This window comes from Micromys minutus, assembly GCF_963924665.1.
Source record: "Micromys minutus genome assembly, chromosome: 1".
NCBI lineage: Eukaryota > Metazoa > Chordata > Mammalia > Rodentia > Muridae > Micromys > Micromys minutus.
The window spans coordinates 16,204,888-16,219,185 of record NC_137969.1 but is presented as its reverse complement, the minus strand read 5'-3'; the positions used below and the strand labels follow the sequence as shown (position 1 = coordinate 16,219,185).

General features: G+C 44.6%; 1 protein-coding gene across 1 annotated transcript; it reads left to right on the top strand.

The window, feature by feature from the left end:
- Window positions 1-6,477: 6,477 nt before the first annotated feature.
- Window positions 6,478-13,245, top strand: MED28 (mediator complex subunit 28). Its single transcript, XM_080910241.1, has 4 exons — window positions 6,478-6,638; window positions 8,745-8,811; window positions 9,673-9,785; window positions 12,851-13,245. The coding sequence occupies exons 1-4, from the start codon at window positions 6,480-6,482 to the stop codon at window positions 13,046-13,048; spliced, it is 537 nt and encodes a 178-aa protein (XP_080766367.1). The 5' UTR covers window positions 6,478-6,479; the 3' UTR covers window positions 13,049-13,245.
- Window positions 13,246-14,298: the final 1,053 nt, after the last annotated feature.

Genomic DNA, 14,298 nt, shown 5'->3' with positions numbered 1-14,298 from the left:
GGGTATTAGAATTGAAAAAAAAAGAAGAAAAAAATGTCACTAAGTGTCACCACTTGGGAGTACTTGGGAGAATAGAGCGGGTAAATGAGGGTGACTAAAGTCTCTTGCACTCAGTAGACTTTATTCAGAGCCTCAGACAGTTTATATTGAAGGTTAAGAGGAGTCATGTAAGCAAAGTTCTCATGAGTTCAAGCTGTACACAGTCACAAGGACAAGCTGCGTGTTCACATAGAGGAATGTAAAGGGTAGTTTAAACATTGGATTAACAACAGCAAGCAATGAATAACCTGAAGTAAATTCACCTCTATCCACTATACTGGGGAGGGGCACAAAGACACATTTCAAGAAACATTTTATGTTTTAAACTGAGATCACAAGATTCTTGTTTGTTCTCACAAACACTCAGAATTCTCCTCACATGATTCCATTCCTGGACTGTGTTCTGACAACTAAGTTATTTATTATTTTGGAGAAGTTGTGATTTCTATAAGCAAGTTGACAGGCTGGCTTTTGGTGCCAGGGGCAGGCTGAAGAAGGCATTTTTCAGGCAGAGCACGGTGTATGTGGTGTGCTCAGGGTGGGGAGGGTACCCAGAAGGGTGTAAGGGTTTGGAACTGGGAGCTGAATATCTACGTCCCGCATGAGTCAGTAGTTAGAGGAATGAGGCTTTTTGACTGGAAGGAGGTGGGTGTTTCCATGGTGATTGACAAGAGACTAGGATCTCAGCTTCCTAGAGCAGGTTGATGTGTGGGGTTATCCCTACTAGGCCTCTCTTGGCATTGGATATTGTCTGATATGAACTGGGGTAGCCCCAACCTTTAATTAAATTATGATTGGGGCCCTCTGATGGACCAGTCTGATTGACTTCCTCTCTGCCCAATCTTTGGGGACCTAAGTCAGGAAACTGGAGCGATGGGCTTGGTGAAGACATTGGCTGAGGGCACAACTTGTGTTCTTCTAGGATCAGCGTCAAAATATAAATAGGGCCATTCTTGTCCACTTCCAGTCCCTCTGGACCAAAATGGATTTGGGTTCCCATTTGGGTGGGGAGATCTCTTCCCAGTAGAGGGATGATCACAAGAGTGAGTTACTTGTCCCACTCCCAAGTTCGCTTTTCTTTGGGTAGTCCATGGGTAGGGCTTAGTGCCCCTTGTCCTCTGTACCCATGTTTGTCGATCTGACAACGGCTCCAATGGTTATTTTAAAACAGAATGTTGTGTGGTGTTCACACAGAAAATCTATCGGTTTCCCTTCAGGGTTACCCAGGGCGAATGGAGGGGGATTGAGCCCTGTCGCCATTAGTCGCTGACTTCCTCTTATTCTAGGACTTTGGGTTTTCTGTTGGGGCATTTATCTTTCTAATGGCCTGTTTCTTTGCAGTAGGCACATTTGTCTTTCTTCAGTGTCACTTGGGCCCAGGATTCTCCACCAGCTGTGCCCTACTTACCTTTTTTTCTGAGTCATGTTCCCTGTTGTCCTTATGGTCTTGGTTGGTGACAGCTAATATTTTGGTCGGTCCTTTGTTTTATGGTCCTTGGGTTTTTGTATTAGACTTTCTGCTATAGCTTCCAGCTCTGTCAGCTGTTTGCTGTTAAACCCCTCCAAGTGTTGGAGTCTTCGCTGGCCATCAAGGGCTGTTAGTTAACAAAAGCTATGTCTACAGCCAGTTTTTTTTTCCACCTTTAGGATCAAAAAGGGGGTATAGGTTGTATAGGCCTCTATGTGTCTTTTTAGAAACCTCCTCGGGCTCCCATCTTTTCCTTGGGTAACCTGGCCTACCCTAGATAAATCTGTAGGCTGGACAGCCTCTTGGAGGCCCCCCATTAGAATCTGGCAGTAGGCCTAGAGTCGCTCCTTATCTCTATCAGGGTTGTAATCCAAGTCAGGTCAAGGGAAAAGCAGCATCAGTACTAGCCTGTACTTGGGTGGGGATTCTGTTTGCCCCCAGAACCAATTTCTGGGTGACAGCCATAATCCTCTCCCTGACTTCTGTGGTGAAGAGGATCTGCAGCAGTTGCTGATAGTCACCCTGGGTGGGCTGGCAAGTCAGTGCGGTGAAGCTAGAAGAGCTGAAGCTATAGAAGTCCTGATACTACGGTCTTGTTCCCCAGTTGGTTCTTGGTTTGTCAGTAATAGCTGGGGTGGGGGGAGGGTTGGGTATTGATTGCCGAGTAGGAGGTACATACAGGTGTGATTTCCCGGTCTCGGGAGGAAAAGGCAGATGCAAGGAAGTAGAGAGAGGTCTTTCTGCCATGCTTTGGAGAACCATGTGAGGCCTTGGGGAAAGCTGGTGCCTGTGGCCTCCCACTATGGGCAGGTAACCGAGGATGTTTGGCGGGGGCTAGATGGGACTAGCCACTGAAGTTTAGGGCAAGTGGAGAGATGGAAATAATAAATTAGCAAGAACATGCTTTTCTAGGTAGGAGATAGTGGTGCCCAGTAATTGTTTCAAGGCAAATTGGAACACACATTCTCATACCCTACTCCCCCCCCCCCAGTGTGTATGTGTGTATTCCTCGGATTCAAGGGTCTCTGGTGGAAGCTGGTGGCTCAGTCACCTCCTGGAGCAAAGGTGGATAAAACAAAAGCGAAGCCAGGAGGGGCTAGTAGTGCAGCCATCTGGGGCAAAGGCTGTAGCAATGAAAACTAAACTCAACATGAAAGCCTTTCTGAAAATGGACAGGCAGTGCGTGTGTCATCTTCCAATTATACAGGTCATTACAAATAAAAGGCAAGTAGTTCATAAAGCAGGGTATCTGGGGGTCCTGTGGCCCCGAGGATTAGGGTGGTGGTGAAGTCAGCCTGAAGAGAAGTTGAGTCACCTCTTTGGGTGGCTCCAGATGAGTATGGGGTGGACTCTAGGCTGAATCTGGAACTTCCTCTTCTTTTGCCTGCACCTGCTGAGCCTGAGCAGGGGTTGTGGCAGCAACATAAGAGGGGGGCAGAAATCCTCGAGATCTGAAGGAGAAAGTAAAGCTATCAGGGTGTAGCCAGTAGCAAAAAAGATTCCATCCAAAAAGGGAGTGTTTACACTAAGTACTACCATGTGGTGATATATGGCACCTGGTCTGGGTGATCTGAGGCTTCATAAACTACAGACTTTACCTGGTTAATGATGGGGAGATGGAAGGTCCCCCTTTGGGCCAGCCAACTTTGAAGAAGGGCCATTTATCTATCCCTTCAAAATGTGATGAGCTTATTGGAATGAGCAACCAGCCCTGAATCCTCCACAACCTGGCAGAAGTCCCTAAAATGGCCCAGAATGGCCATGACTACACAGAGAAACCCTGTCTCAAAAAACCAAGTGTGTGTGTGTGTGTGTGTGTGTGTGTGTGCAACTTAGATGAGCCCCAATCTAAGTTGCAAATATAGTAGTATGTTCCTTTCTACTACAGAATAATATCCCATGGTAATAATGGTTTGTTCAATCATTTACCCATTGCAGAATGTTTGGGCTGTTTGTAATTTGGGGATATAGCAAATAAAGCTGCCCCCAAAATTCTTGTATAAGTTGTTGGATTTTCTTGTTGTTTTGCCAACAGGTCCAACTGCTGTGTTCTCCCCTCTGACTTTGTGTTTGGTTTTGTTTGTTTGTTTGTTTGTTTAGATAGGGCCTCACTCTGCAGCCCAGGCAGACATGAGCCTAGCAGTCTTTCCCCTACCTCCTGAGTGCTGAAAGGAGTAAACTGACCTGAGCCAGGCTGACTCCACGAGAGGGTATAAACTAGAAGTTCAGGAGAGTAGGCCTAAGTTTCTATTTCCCAGAATCCGACCAATCAGCTACTAGAACAACAGTAGGCTTATGTATGGACATCCTCATAGAAAGGCCAGTGGCTTTATGGGGATGGAGATAATACCAGCCAAAAACTCTCATAGGGCAACTGGTTAGTTCAGCCAGCAGTTCTGCATCTGTTGAGGCTGCACACAGGCTGTAAATGTAACTTTTATTCACCTGATGAAACTCTCGTCTCAAAGGCTTACCGACTCCATCTGCTAACCTAGGCCTAGTCCTGGAATTTTCTAGCCTCCATACAATGTTATCTAGGCTGTGAGTGTTTTTAGCCTCTGAGGTTCACCGTTTCTAGCTCTTTCTGAGTTGTGTTGGCTGGTTCAACTCAGCTGTTCTGGTTCAAATTAATCTCCAGGCTGACTGATTCATTCAGGCTTCTCTCTAAATTATTCTGCTTTGCCTAATATTAACTCTAGCCATCTGTTCTAAGCTTCTGGCTCCTTCTCATTCTCTGGCTCATTCTGTCTTCACCTGTGTCTAGCTTGTTCTCCCTTCAACCTGTGTAAGACTCTCCTGGTAAATTGCCTTTCCCCCTATCTTCTCTCTCCCCCTCTCTCCTCTTTTTCTCTCCTCTCTCCTCTTCTCTCTTTACTGCTCTCTTAAATAGCTTTTCTCTCCTCTTCTCATGAGAGTTGGGCACATCCTATTCTGCCAAATCTTCCTCCGATTCATCGATTTGCCACTCAATTACACATCACTTTCTTCAGTGCTTCCTTCTACAAACAAACTTTACCTCCATTGTTTCAGATTAAAGGGGTGTGCTAAGGGCATGTCTGTATTCCAGCCAGAGGGATTAAAGATGTGTGCTAAGGTTGAGTCACACTACAAATAGAAACACACTCTCAGGGCTTACAGTGTGATCAAACATCTTGCAACAGATGGCTATTCTGGAGAAATTTCTACATGGTCCTTTCTCTTGTCACAGCACTGCAAGATAATGCCAGAACGATGTGAACGGTTCTGATGGTATCCATTTCACATATACATATAGACCCAGCACCGCCTCATCTGTGCTCAGAGCACAGTTGACACAAACTAGTTAAAGTGTCTGCAGAGTTTGCACCAGCAGCACTGCTATCTTTGTTAGTTCAACTTACATCTGCCATGAGCCCACTGCAGCCTGGCCAGTGCAGTGCCGAGATGCGACCTTCCTAGCCTGGAGCCCAGCCATCTGCCCAAGCCTCTGTGCTTAATTTTTCATCCAAGTGTTTCTCTATGTTTGCCAGACATATCTGGATGTTGGGCACATAGATAACTAAAACCTGACTAACCAGGCCAAGTATTTTTCTTTTCCTTCCTTCCTTCCTTCCTTCCTTCCTTCCTTCCTTCCTTCCTTCCTTCTTTCCTTTCTCTCCTTCTTCTTTCTTTCTTTTTGTCTAGAAAGCTCTTCCATTTAAATTTTCATTCCAACTAAGATCTCTAGAGAGGTCCTTCTCTCACACATCAAAGAACACTTAGCTTTCCTCTCCCTTTCCCTCAGTACTTATCATATAATGCTCTATGTATTTGGTTTTTTTTTTTCTCCCTACATGGGGTATTTAGTTCTACTTCTAGATTATTAAACAGTACCTAACTAAGAACTGGAAGGACTCAGTGAAGCTGAAGGGACACTAGCCCACTTGAGTATGGCTTTGGTAAGCCTTGTTCTTCTCTTCCATTTTCTCTGACTTGCTAAGAACGGTGAGGTTAGGTTCCTAAAGCTAGTCACAGAGTTGTGTTCATTCACTTGGCCACTTTCTTCTCCTGAGGCTGACTAACAAGGTCCAGATATTACAGTATTGAAGTCCAGCAGTCAGCAGTGCCCTTTGGCTCACCTAGTTAATATGTCCAATTAAAATTGAACACATCATCTTAACACAGGTTTCCTCCTAATACCATTATAAACTTCCAGTTTCCTATGTGCCACATATGTCTCCTCTCTATCTAGAGGCAATCTTTTATCCTCCAGTGACAAATAACTCTACTTCCCTTTCCCTTCATCCACTATCTCCTGTCTCTTATTCCCTACCTTCTGTTTGGGGCAAATTAATCTCCTTTGGGCCAAAAAACTTGGACTTGGAACTCCTCAGCTGATGATTTCTCTTTTTAAAGTGTTGTATAGTTTTTTAAAAATGTTTGGCTTCTGAATTAGTAAACAGGCAAATATTAAAGCCGTTATTAAAAAGATGCAGTCTCTTTCCCTTGGGTGTTATCAAATACGCTTAGAAAAGCACCAGGGACGGTGGCAACCTTCAGGGTGTCACTCTTTTTAGTTACCTTGCGCCAGAATTTATAGAGGGAACTTGCGTTGTTCTAGTTATAAGTAACTAGATTAGTCTTCGGTACATAGCAAGTCCTCAATCACCGTGGACTGAACGAATGACTCCACATTTTACTAAGGGGGTACAGAAAAGACTTCACTACGGTATTTAGGAACAGTCCAGGGTTAGGGTTAGGCCGGGAGGCCCGCACCCACGTTCAGCCTATGCAAGTGACTGGTTTAAAGCAGATCAAGCCTTTGGTACTTAGGTCAATAAAGAGTAAAGCAGGTGGCTATGAACCGGAAAGACCACACAGAAACAAGGATTCGGGTCACTCAATTCTCTCAGTAAACAGGCAACCAGCCCATCACGTGACAACGCCTCCCACGTGATCAGACCGCCTGCGCCTGCGCACGCAAGCCGGTGGCGTTTCCGCCCGCCATTGCAGCATGGCGGCGTCCCTGGGAGGGATGTTCGCTGGGCAGCCTCCCGGACCTCCTCAGCCGCCGCCCGGTCTCCCAGGCCAGGCGTCGCTTCTGCAAGCAGCCCCTGGGGCTCCGAGACCACCTAACAGCACTTTGGTGGACGAGTTGGAGTCATCATTCGAGGTAAGCCGGGATGTGGGCATCTTTGTGCAGCCCTCACTTGCCTGCGGAAGGCGCGCAGGTTAACTCCTTTCTCGGTCCCCGCGCTTAGTGGGTGCGGGGGACCGGAGAATGGAAGTCGCCTGCCGTAGGTTGGGTACCACCGGTGGCTGGTGGTTTCAGGTCTGCTCCCGCAACCGCGACATTTCTGGAAACCGTGGCCTTGAAGTCCGCCTAACATCTTTCTTGGGACTCTAGATTCCCTGGTGGCTCTTACCCCTGCGGGTCTAGTTGGGGCTCGTCTTTCCTGGAGCGTGGTCACTCAGCTGAGCTTCTCTGAGTTTTCAAGTCACGAATTGTACGCTTTTCCTGCCTTTCTCCGTGTTCAGTGCAGACCTTTTCTATTTGGGTACCACCCCTTGACGTCTCTGGCTTTCGCTTTATAGTCGTTTGATAAATGCTTTTGGGGATGGGGGGGATGAATTGAGTTCTTACTGTGGGAGGAAACTTTGGTAGAACATTTGGTTCATCCACTCTTGGATGCAGGAACTCAGACTCCGAAGTAGCTTGCCTAATGGCGGCCTTGGTTTGTGCAAGCGAACACTAACTAGTATTCTGGCCTTACGCCTTTCCAGGCAAAAGCTGGCCTAGTAGTCATGCTTCTGAAAAGCACATTCTTTTAAAAATAAATTGTATGTCATTTATTTTACTTATGAGTGTTATTGGAGCACTTTTGGAAGTTAAAGGAACAACTCATCGAAGTCCTTCTCTACATCCACGTAAATGCAAGGGATGAAAGTCAGGTGTGGCGTGGCGTGGCGTTGCGTGGCGTGGCGAACGTCTTTACCGGATTAGCCATCGCACCAGCTGTAAAATTCTGGTCTTTTAATAGAACGGCCTGCGTTGTTTTTACCTCCATAAGACCGTCGATAAAGATCTATGCTTTAAATGTTTTTCAAAGGTGGGGGGGGGTAGGAGGACGTGCAGTAGGAACTGAAGTTAGTGTTTGTTGTTTTTGTTCTGTTTGGTTTTTTGAGACAAGTTCTCATTGTAGCTCTGGTTGTCGTGGAACAAGCTCTACACCATGCTGCCCCTGCCTCCGGAGGGCTGGGATTAAACAAGTGCACAACCACTGCCGGGCGTGGAGTTAGATTTTTAAAGTCTGCATGGCCTCCTGCCTTGGGTGAAGCCAGCCAAGCTTTGTGGGCCATAGGTTTCCTGAAATATGTACACCATGCTCACACACCCCAAATCCAACAAGGCTTAACTTTACAGTACACAGAATGCGCAGCCTGATTTGTTGAGCTGTTGCAGAAGTGGGAAACCCTCCTGGCTTTTCTGTACATCAGATCTGGAGCTAGCCAGGAGGAGTCATTGTTTCTGAAAGGAACTTTTCTTGTAGTTATGACTTGTGTTTGGAACCCAAATTTGGTTCTGTGCCTTTGTGTTTTCCGTGTTTATCACTGCTTTCAGGGGTCTTTATTCCCTACATGTGTTCCTCTGTCAGCTTCCGTCTTGCTCTTTCATCTTTGCTGAGGGCTGCTTGTGACTGGGGCACTCACATGTACAGCTCAGTTGGTGCCCTTTCAGAACTTCCTCTTTGAGATTTGATTATCCATGTGACACTAAACATTTAATTACACAGACACCTGTTACTTATTAAATGCCACATGGTATTACAAGTACTAGAACATCGATCTGAACCACACGTGCAGAGCTGTTGGTAGAAGACAAATAGCAGAGGCTGAAAAGAATGGACAATCAGGTCAGTTAGTTCTGTGAAAAGCTTGGCAAGCTCCACTTCAGAGCCTGAACTGGAGGAACCATTTAGAAAGAGTAGACAGGTGACATCTTGAGATGGTAGTATACAATTCATGTAGCGCCAGCAAGAGTGGTGTGGCTGTGAGGGGTTGAAAGGTGTTCAGCTGTGGAATAAGACAGTGAGGAAGAGGCAGGTGGTGGGAATAAGACCATGTGATGCCAGCAAAAACCAGGTGTCTACACTGGCCCGATGTCTTCTCAAGTACAGGTGCAAAAAGTGCACTTATTGAATGGCCTCAGGGGAAGCTAGTTCCTGTTGATAAGAAATAGCTGGTGTGTATGTAACATTTTTGTGTTTTGCTCATGCAGGCTTGCTTTGCTTCCCTTGTGAGTCAAGATTATGTCAATGGGACTGACCAGGAAGAAATTCGAACTGGTAAGATCTCTCTTCACACACCGTGTGCTTGTCGTTAGCAAAACGTCTGTTGTTGCTTTTGTATCTGTGTGTTTAGCCCTGCGTGTATCTTGGAGCCTGTTCAGGGAGTAAGATGTGTGCAGAGTCCCCATAAACTGTTGGCTCTCTGGTTCACTAGTTGACATGTTTTCTGAGTCCTTATAAAATACTTAAAATGAGCTTATTATACGGGTACTTCTGTGTAAAACTAATAAGCACTGTTTATTTAAAAACCCACAAATTTTGCTGATTATTTTTCTTACTAGCTCTGACAGAAATATGGCTGTTCCGCATATTTTTTCTTTTTTTCTTTATTTTTTAAGACATAGTTTCTTTGTGTAGTCTTGGCAGTCCTGAACTCACTCTGTAAACCAGGCTGGCCTCGAACTCACAGAGATCTGCACCTGTCTCTGCCTCCAGAGTGCTGGGATTAAAGAAGTGCACCACAATCCGCCCTGCTATGCATATTCTTATCTCCAGTGTCTCATAACTTCATTATAGCGGATATTGTCCTACTCTGCTAAGAGTCTGGATTGTGTTTCTTTGGAATATGTAACAACTTGGGTGTTGTGTAAGGTCTCCGACCTGAGAAAAACATGAATTACCTGCTATATCATGCTAGTTTTATGTGGGAACTTGAATATGTGTATTATTGCTGTCATCCAGATTAAAATCCCAAATTATGTCTATGAAAAAGTACTGTTTAATATTTTAACTATTCATTTAGGTTGTAGATGCACACACATACAATATACATATCTTGTGTATATATAAACTTTTGGGCTCTCTTTCTCTCTCTTTTTTTTTTTTTTTTTTTTTTTTCTTTTTTTTCCCCCCCTTAAGGTGTTGATCAGTGTATCCAGAAGTTTTTGGACATTGCAAGACAGACAGAATGTTTTTTCTTACAAAAAAGGTTGCAGTTGTCTGTCCAGAAACCAGATCAAGTTATCAAAGAGGTATGAAATTGACTTTCCCCCAACTTCTAAGGCGATCAAGTGTCATTTGGATTCCGTTGTGCCTTATGTACCCTCTTCCTGTCAGTCGTAGGAGGTCTTGATAGGTCAGTGAACTGATGGGGTGCCAGAACTGTGGCAGCCTGGGCAGGAGCAGAGCTGCAGGCAGCCCTGCTTACTTTCACACACTGGTTTCCTGGAAACGTCTTCTTAAAGATCAGGCTTGGCCTGCTGAGAAGTTAGAAAGCCATCAGTATAGATTAAAAGTTAATTTGGACAGGAACTGTAACTGTTTCCAAATTGCTTCACTTGGTACATTGCACATAGGAAATGGTCTAATTACTTTATGGAGTAAAAAATAAATATTGTAGCCAGACATAGTGGTGCATGTCTTTAACCCCAGTTCTCAGGAGGCAGAAGCAGGCAGACCTCTTTAAGTTCATAACAAGTTCCAGGCCAGCCAGGGATATATTGTGAGATTCTGTTTCTTTAAAAACAAAACAATACCAGCAAACCACAGAAGTAGGAAGAGAAAGAAGAAAAGGAAGCAAGGAAATTGCTGCAGTTCAGCTCCAGCAGGGTTCTGGGTTCTGGTCTGAGGGCAGATTTGTGGAGTCTGCAAAAATGATTCTGACCACCGTCTGATTTTCAGACAGACGGCTCTGACTAGCCCGGGCCTCTTTATTTACACCAGCTCAGAGCATTCAAGCATGAGCAGTTTCAAGTTGCCCTCTTTGATCATTTCCAAGCATTGCTGGCATTTACCCATTTTGGTTTCTTTTCCTCCTCCCCACTCCCACATTGTCATTAATTGACCTTTAACTCATATCTAAGCATCAGTTAACTTCATGTCTTCGCATACATTGTATTTTGCAAGCCAAATGATTGTATCTAGCCGGCACCTCCTATTGGTGTTATACCTAGACTGGTCCCAACTTGCAGTTACAAAAATGATTAGTCTTTAGCAGTATGTTGCTTTTATATTTTTGTAATCAGCGGAGAGTATGATACCCTGCCTAAAATAATATTTTTCAAGTGTAAGTCTAATTTTATAGCTTACGTGAACAGTAGTTATAGTCCTTTATACATTCTCAGAAAGGTAATGATTAATACCCAAATCTTAACTGTTGGGATCAAGTTTCTATTTTTTCAGGCAGGTACTACATGTCCTTTTTGCCTCCAAGGGGAATGGCAGATTTAGATTCCTATGTTGATTTTTCTGACATTGGAAGTATGTCTGACTTTTCTGCCCTTTGTTCTTTCCTTATTAATGTCATCTTTAAACAAACTATCTCCTAAATTCTCACAATATAGTTATCTCTGTTTTAGGTTAGTTAGGTAACTAATCATTAACCTTAGTGGGATCCTCTTGCTTACTCAGGATGACTCTAGAAGCAGCCAGGGACAGCCAGAACTGGTTTCTGTGTTTCAAGAAAAACTCCAGGTTCATCATAAATGCAGTCTTAATCATGGCTAATAAAGTGAAATGAAACTAAAAATTACCGTAGGAATAAATGCAGTAAAAGTCAAAAGTACAGGAGCTCCCTAGGATTGGTGAAGGTCGTTGCAATATTGTTCCCACAAGTCCTTTTCAAGTGGACAGGGATCTCTAGGGGCCCTTGCCATAAGGAGCTCCAAGCGGCAAACACTCATACGCCATTCCCAGAGGTTTTGGCATGGCTTCCTCCATTTTTCTAGCCAAGGTTTTATAAAAGGGTTAGTCCCATTTGCTTTAAGCTGGGATATTTATTTGGAAATGAGTTGCCATGAGAACCAGGAAGTGTGTTAGTGAGATGATTCCTGCCACCCCAGTATAAAAGACGACTCTTTCCAGCTCCAAGGCCAGGGACACTTCCATGGAGAAAGCAAAACTGAGTAATGGATTTTGGCAGCTTTTGGAATAAACAATTCACCAGAAAGGAACTTTTCAGCCAGGAGACCAGCTGTTGAGAATAGTAACAGTAAAATCATGTTCTTAGAGCTTGTTACACCAAGTCACCTCTTGATATAAATACCCCAATAATGTGGAAATGGTTAAGGCTGCTATTAAAATCTGTGCTTGTTTTATGTGTCTGTTTTGCCCTCGTGTTGGTACTGTGTACCATACAGTGCCCACAGATGCTACAAGAGCACATTGGATCCTAGAACAGAAATTACAGGTGGTTGTAAGCGGATTTGTACGTGCTGGGAACTGAACCCAGGTCCTGCAAGAGCAACCAAGTTCTCTTAACCACTGAGCCATTTCTCCAGACCCAAAGCCACGTTTTAATAAAGAATTTAACACCACTGTTTCTATTGAGCTTTTATAACATGTAATTTTTTAACACTGTATAGTCTGAAGTTGTAGAATTGTACTGTGGATCCTTACAGACATTTGTTAACACCTGTCTCATGTTCACTAGTGGGCTTTTAGATGTTCTGAGGTGATATTTTAATCTTAGACTTGTGTTTTTTCTTATTAAGAGAAAAACCATTAAATATTAAAATTCTTGTATTAGGCAGACATTTCTCATTGAAAGAGTTGCTTTTGCTAGGCAGTGGTATGGTCAGCGGCTGTGCACACCTTTAATCCCTGTACCCGGGAGGCAGAGGCAGGTGAATTTCTGTGAGTTCCAGTACTGGCAGGGCTATGCAGAGAACCCTGTCTGGAGAAACAAAACAAAACTCTGGCTAGTTCAGATAATACAGCCTACTGAGCCGTGAGCTTCGGTGGGTTCCTTTGCTTTGAATGTGCTTCTTAGTGTTGCTTTTTTAGTACCATTTCGACATAACTAGGCAAACACTCTTTGGTTGAACTACACACCTCCTCCCCTTTCTCTCCTTCCCCTTCCTCTTCCTCCTCCTCTTGTTTTTTGAGACAAGGTCTCACTCCATTACCTGGGCTATTATTGAACTTACTCTGGCCTTAAAAGTCAGGATTCTGCCCCAGCCTCCAAAGTAGCTGGGATTACAGGCCTGTGCCACCAGGGTCATCCTTAGTACTCCTTACCGAGGAACTTTATTCATTTACTCTTGTTTGAGATGACTGACTTCATCACTCTATTCCTCCTCACCACTTTGGTCTGTAGGACGTCTCAGAACTAAGGAGTGAATTGCAGCGGAAGGATGCGCTGGTCCAGAAGCACCTGACGAAGCTGAGGCACTGGCAGCAGGTGCTGGAGGATGTCAGTGTGCAGCACAGGAAGCCAGCTGACACGCCACAGGGCTCCTTGGCCTACCTGGAGCAGGCATCTGCCAACATCCCTGCGCCTCTGAAGCAGCCCTAAGCACTCTGGCAGACACCTTCCCTTACAGACCTGGCATATTGGAAGGACTCTTGGATAATGAGTTGGTATTAGTTTATGTCCCTATTTATAAGGTAGGGATCCAGTATGAAGCCCGGACGGGCCTTGAACCTACGTTTCCCTGCCTCAGGTCCTCTAGTACTCTAAATTCCTGAATACTTTATAAAATGCCTGTATCTTTGCTAAAGTTGGGTTTTGTGTCTTATTTCGTTTTTAACCGTTCATACTGTTTAATCTTTACACTGTCAGTCATCACACACAGTCTTCCTTAGCCTTTGCCATTCGAAGTTTACACAACATTTTGTGGCTTCATCTCTTTTTTTCTTAAGCAATGAATTTGGTGAAAAGCCTGAAGGAAGAAAATGTTCGATAGTTTGAGAAGCTAGGAGATGTGGAGTTTGGTTATCAGCATTAATAATGACCAGTAGTGTAGACAAATCTGTAAACGTGCTGTTCTAAAACTGAGCACTTCGTGAGGAATCTGACACAACAGTGTGGTGCTTCCAGGGCGGCACAGGACTCAGAAGAAGTTAAATATGCTGCTGATGTAGATTCCAGGAGGATGCATGGAGTTCTCTGAGTCCTTATTCACTCTGCCTTGAAGGCATGCATATGAGGAACGTGGCATGCTGAGTGCTCGCGGGCTGTGCTGCGATGGTCGGTGTGAGGCCAGAGGCCTGCTTGCGTTATCTCTGTCTCTGAGTTTTGCTTGTTTTGTCCCCACCACCACCACCACCACCACCACAGCCAATCACCTCTCTACCCCAAACAAATACTCCATACCTCTTGAATAGTCACTGCATCTCCAGCTTGGTTTTAGCCATTTTGGTTTCTGGAGCCTTGAACCCCAGCTCCCAAGCATTAATACCCACTCACTGCCTGTCTAGTCTGGGCATGGCCGTCTGGTCTTCGCTGCATCCCAGGGCATAGTGTTTGGTTTTGTTTCGAATTCTGTCGACTTTAATTCTACATATGCTTTGTGAATCGGGACTATGTTAATTGCACTTTTGCATGCCTGTTACAATTAGGAATTTCCTTGATTATGCAGGATCTTAGTATTTTCATGTGTATGCTTGATTGTATACTATTTAGTGCCTGAACCAATTAGAACCAGCCTGAGGCCATCAAGTCCCCTTAATTAGAATATATAAATTAAACAGTGTTGAAAATTTTAGGCTGGCATGGGGGCATGCTTGTAGTCCAGCATTTGGTAGGCAGAGGAAGGAGGCTCG

Bases quoted from the DNA above. Each gene is read 5' to 3' on its own strand.
- MED28 (XM_080910241.1), top strand. From the start codon at position 6,480: ATGGCGGCGTCCCTGGGAGGGATGTTCGCTGGGCAGCCTCCCGGACCT. The intron at 6,639-8,744 runs GTAAGCCGGGAT...TTGCTCATGCAG, and splicing joins AGTTGGAGTCATCATTCGAG to GCTTGCTTTGCTTCCCTTGT. The intron at 9,786-12,850 runs GTATGAAATTGA...TTTGGTCTGTAG, and splicing joins CAGATCAAGTTATCAAAGAG to GACGTCTCAGAACTAAGGAG.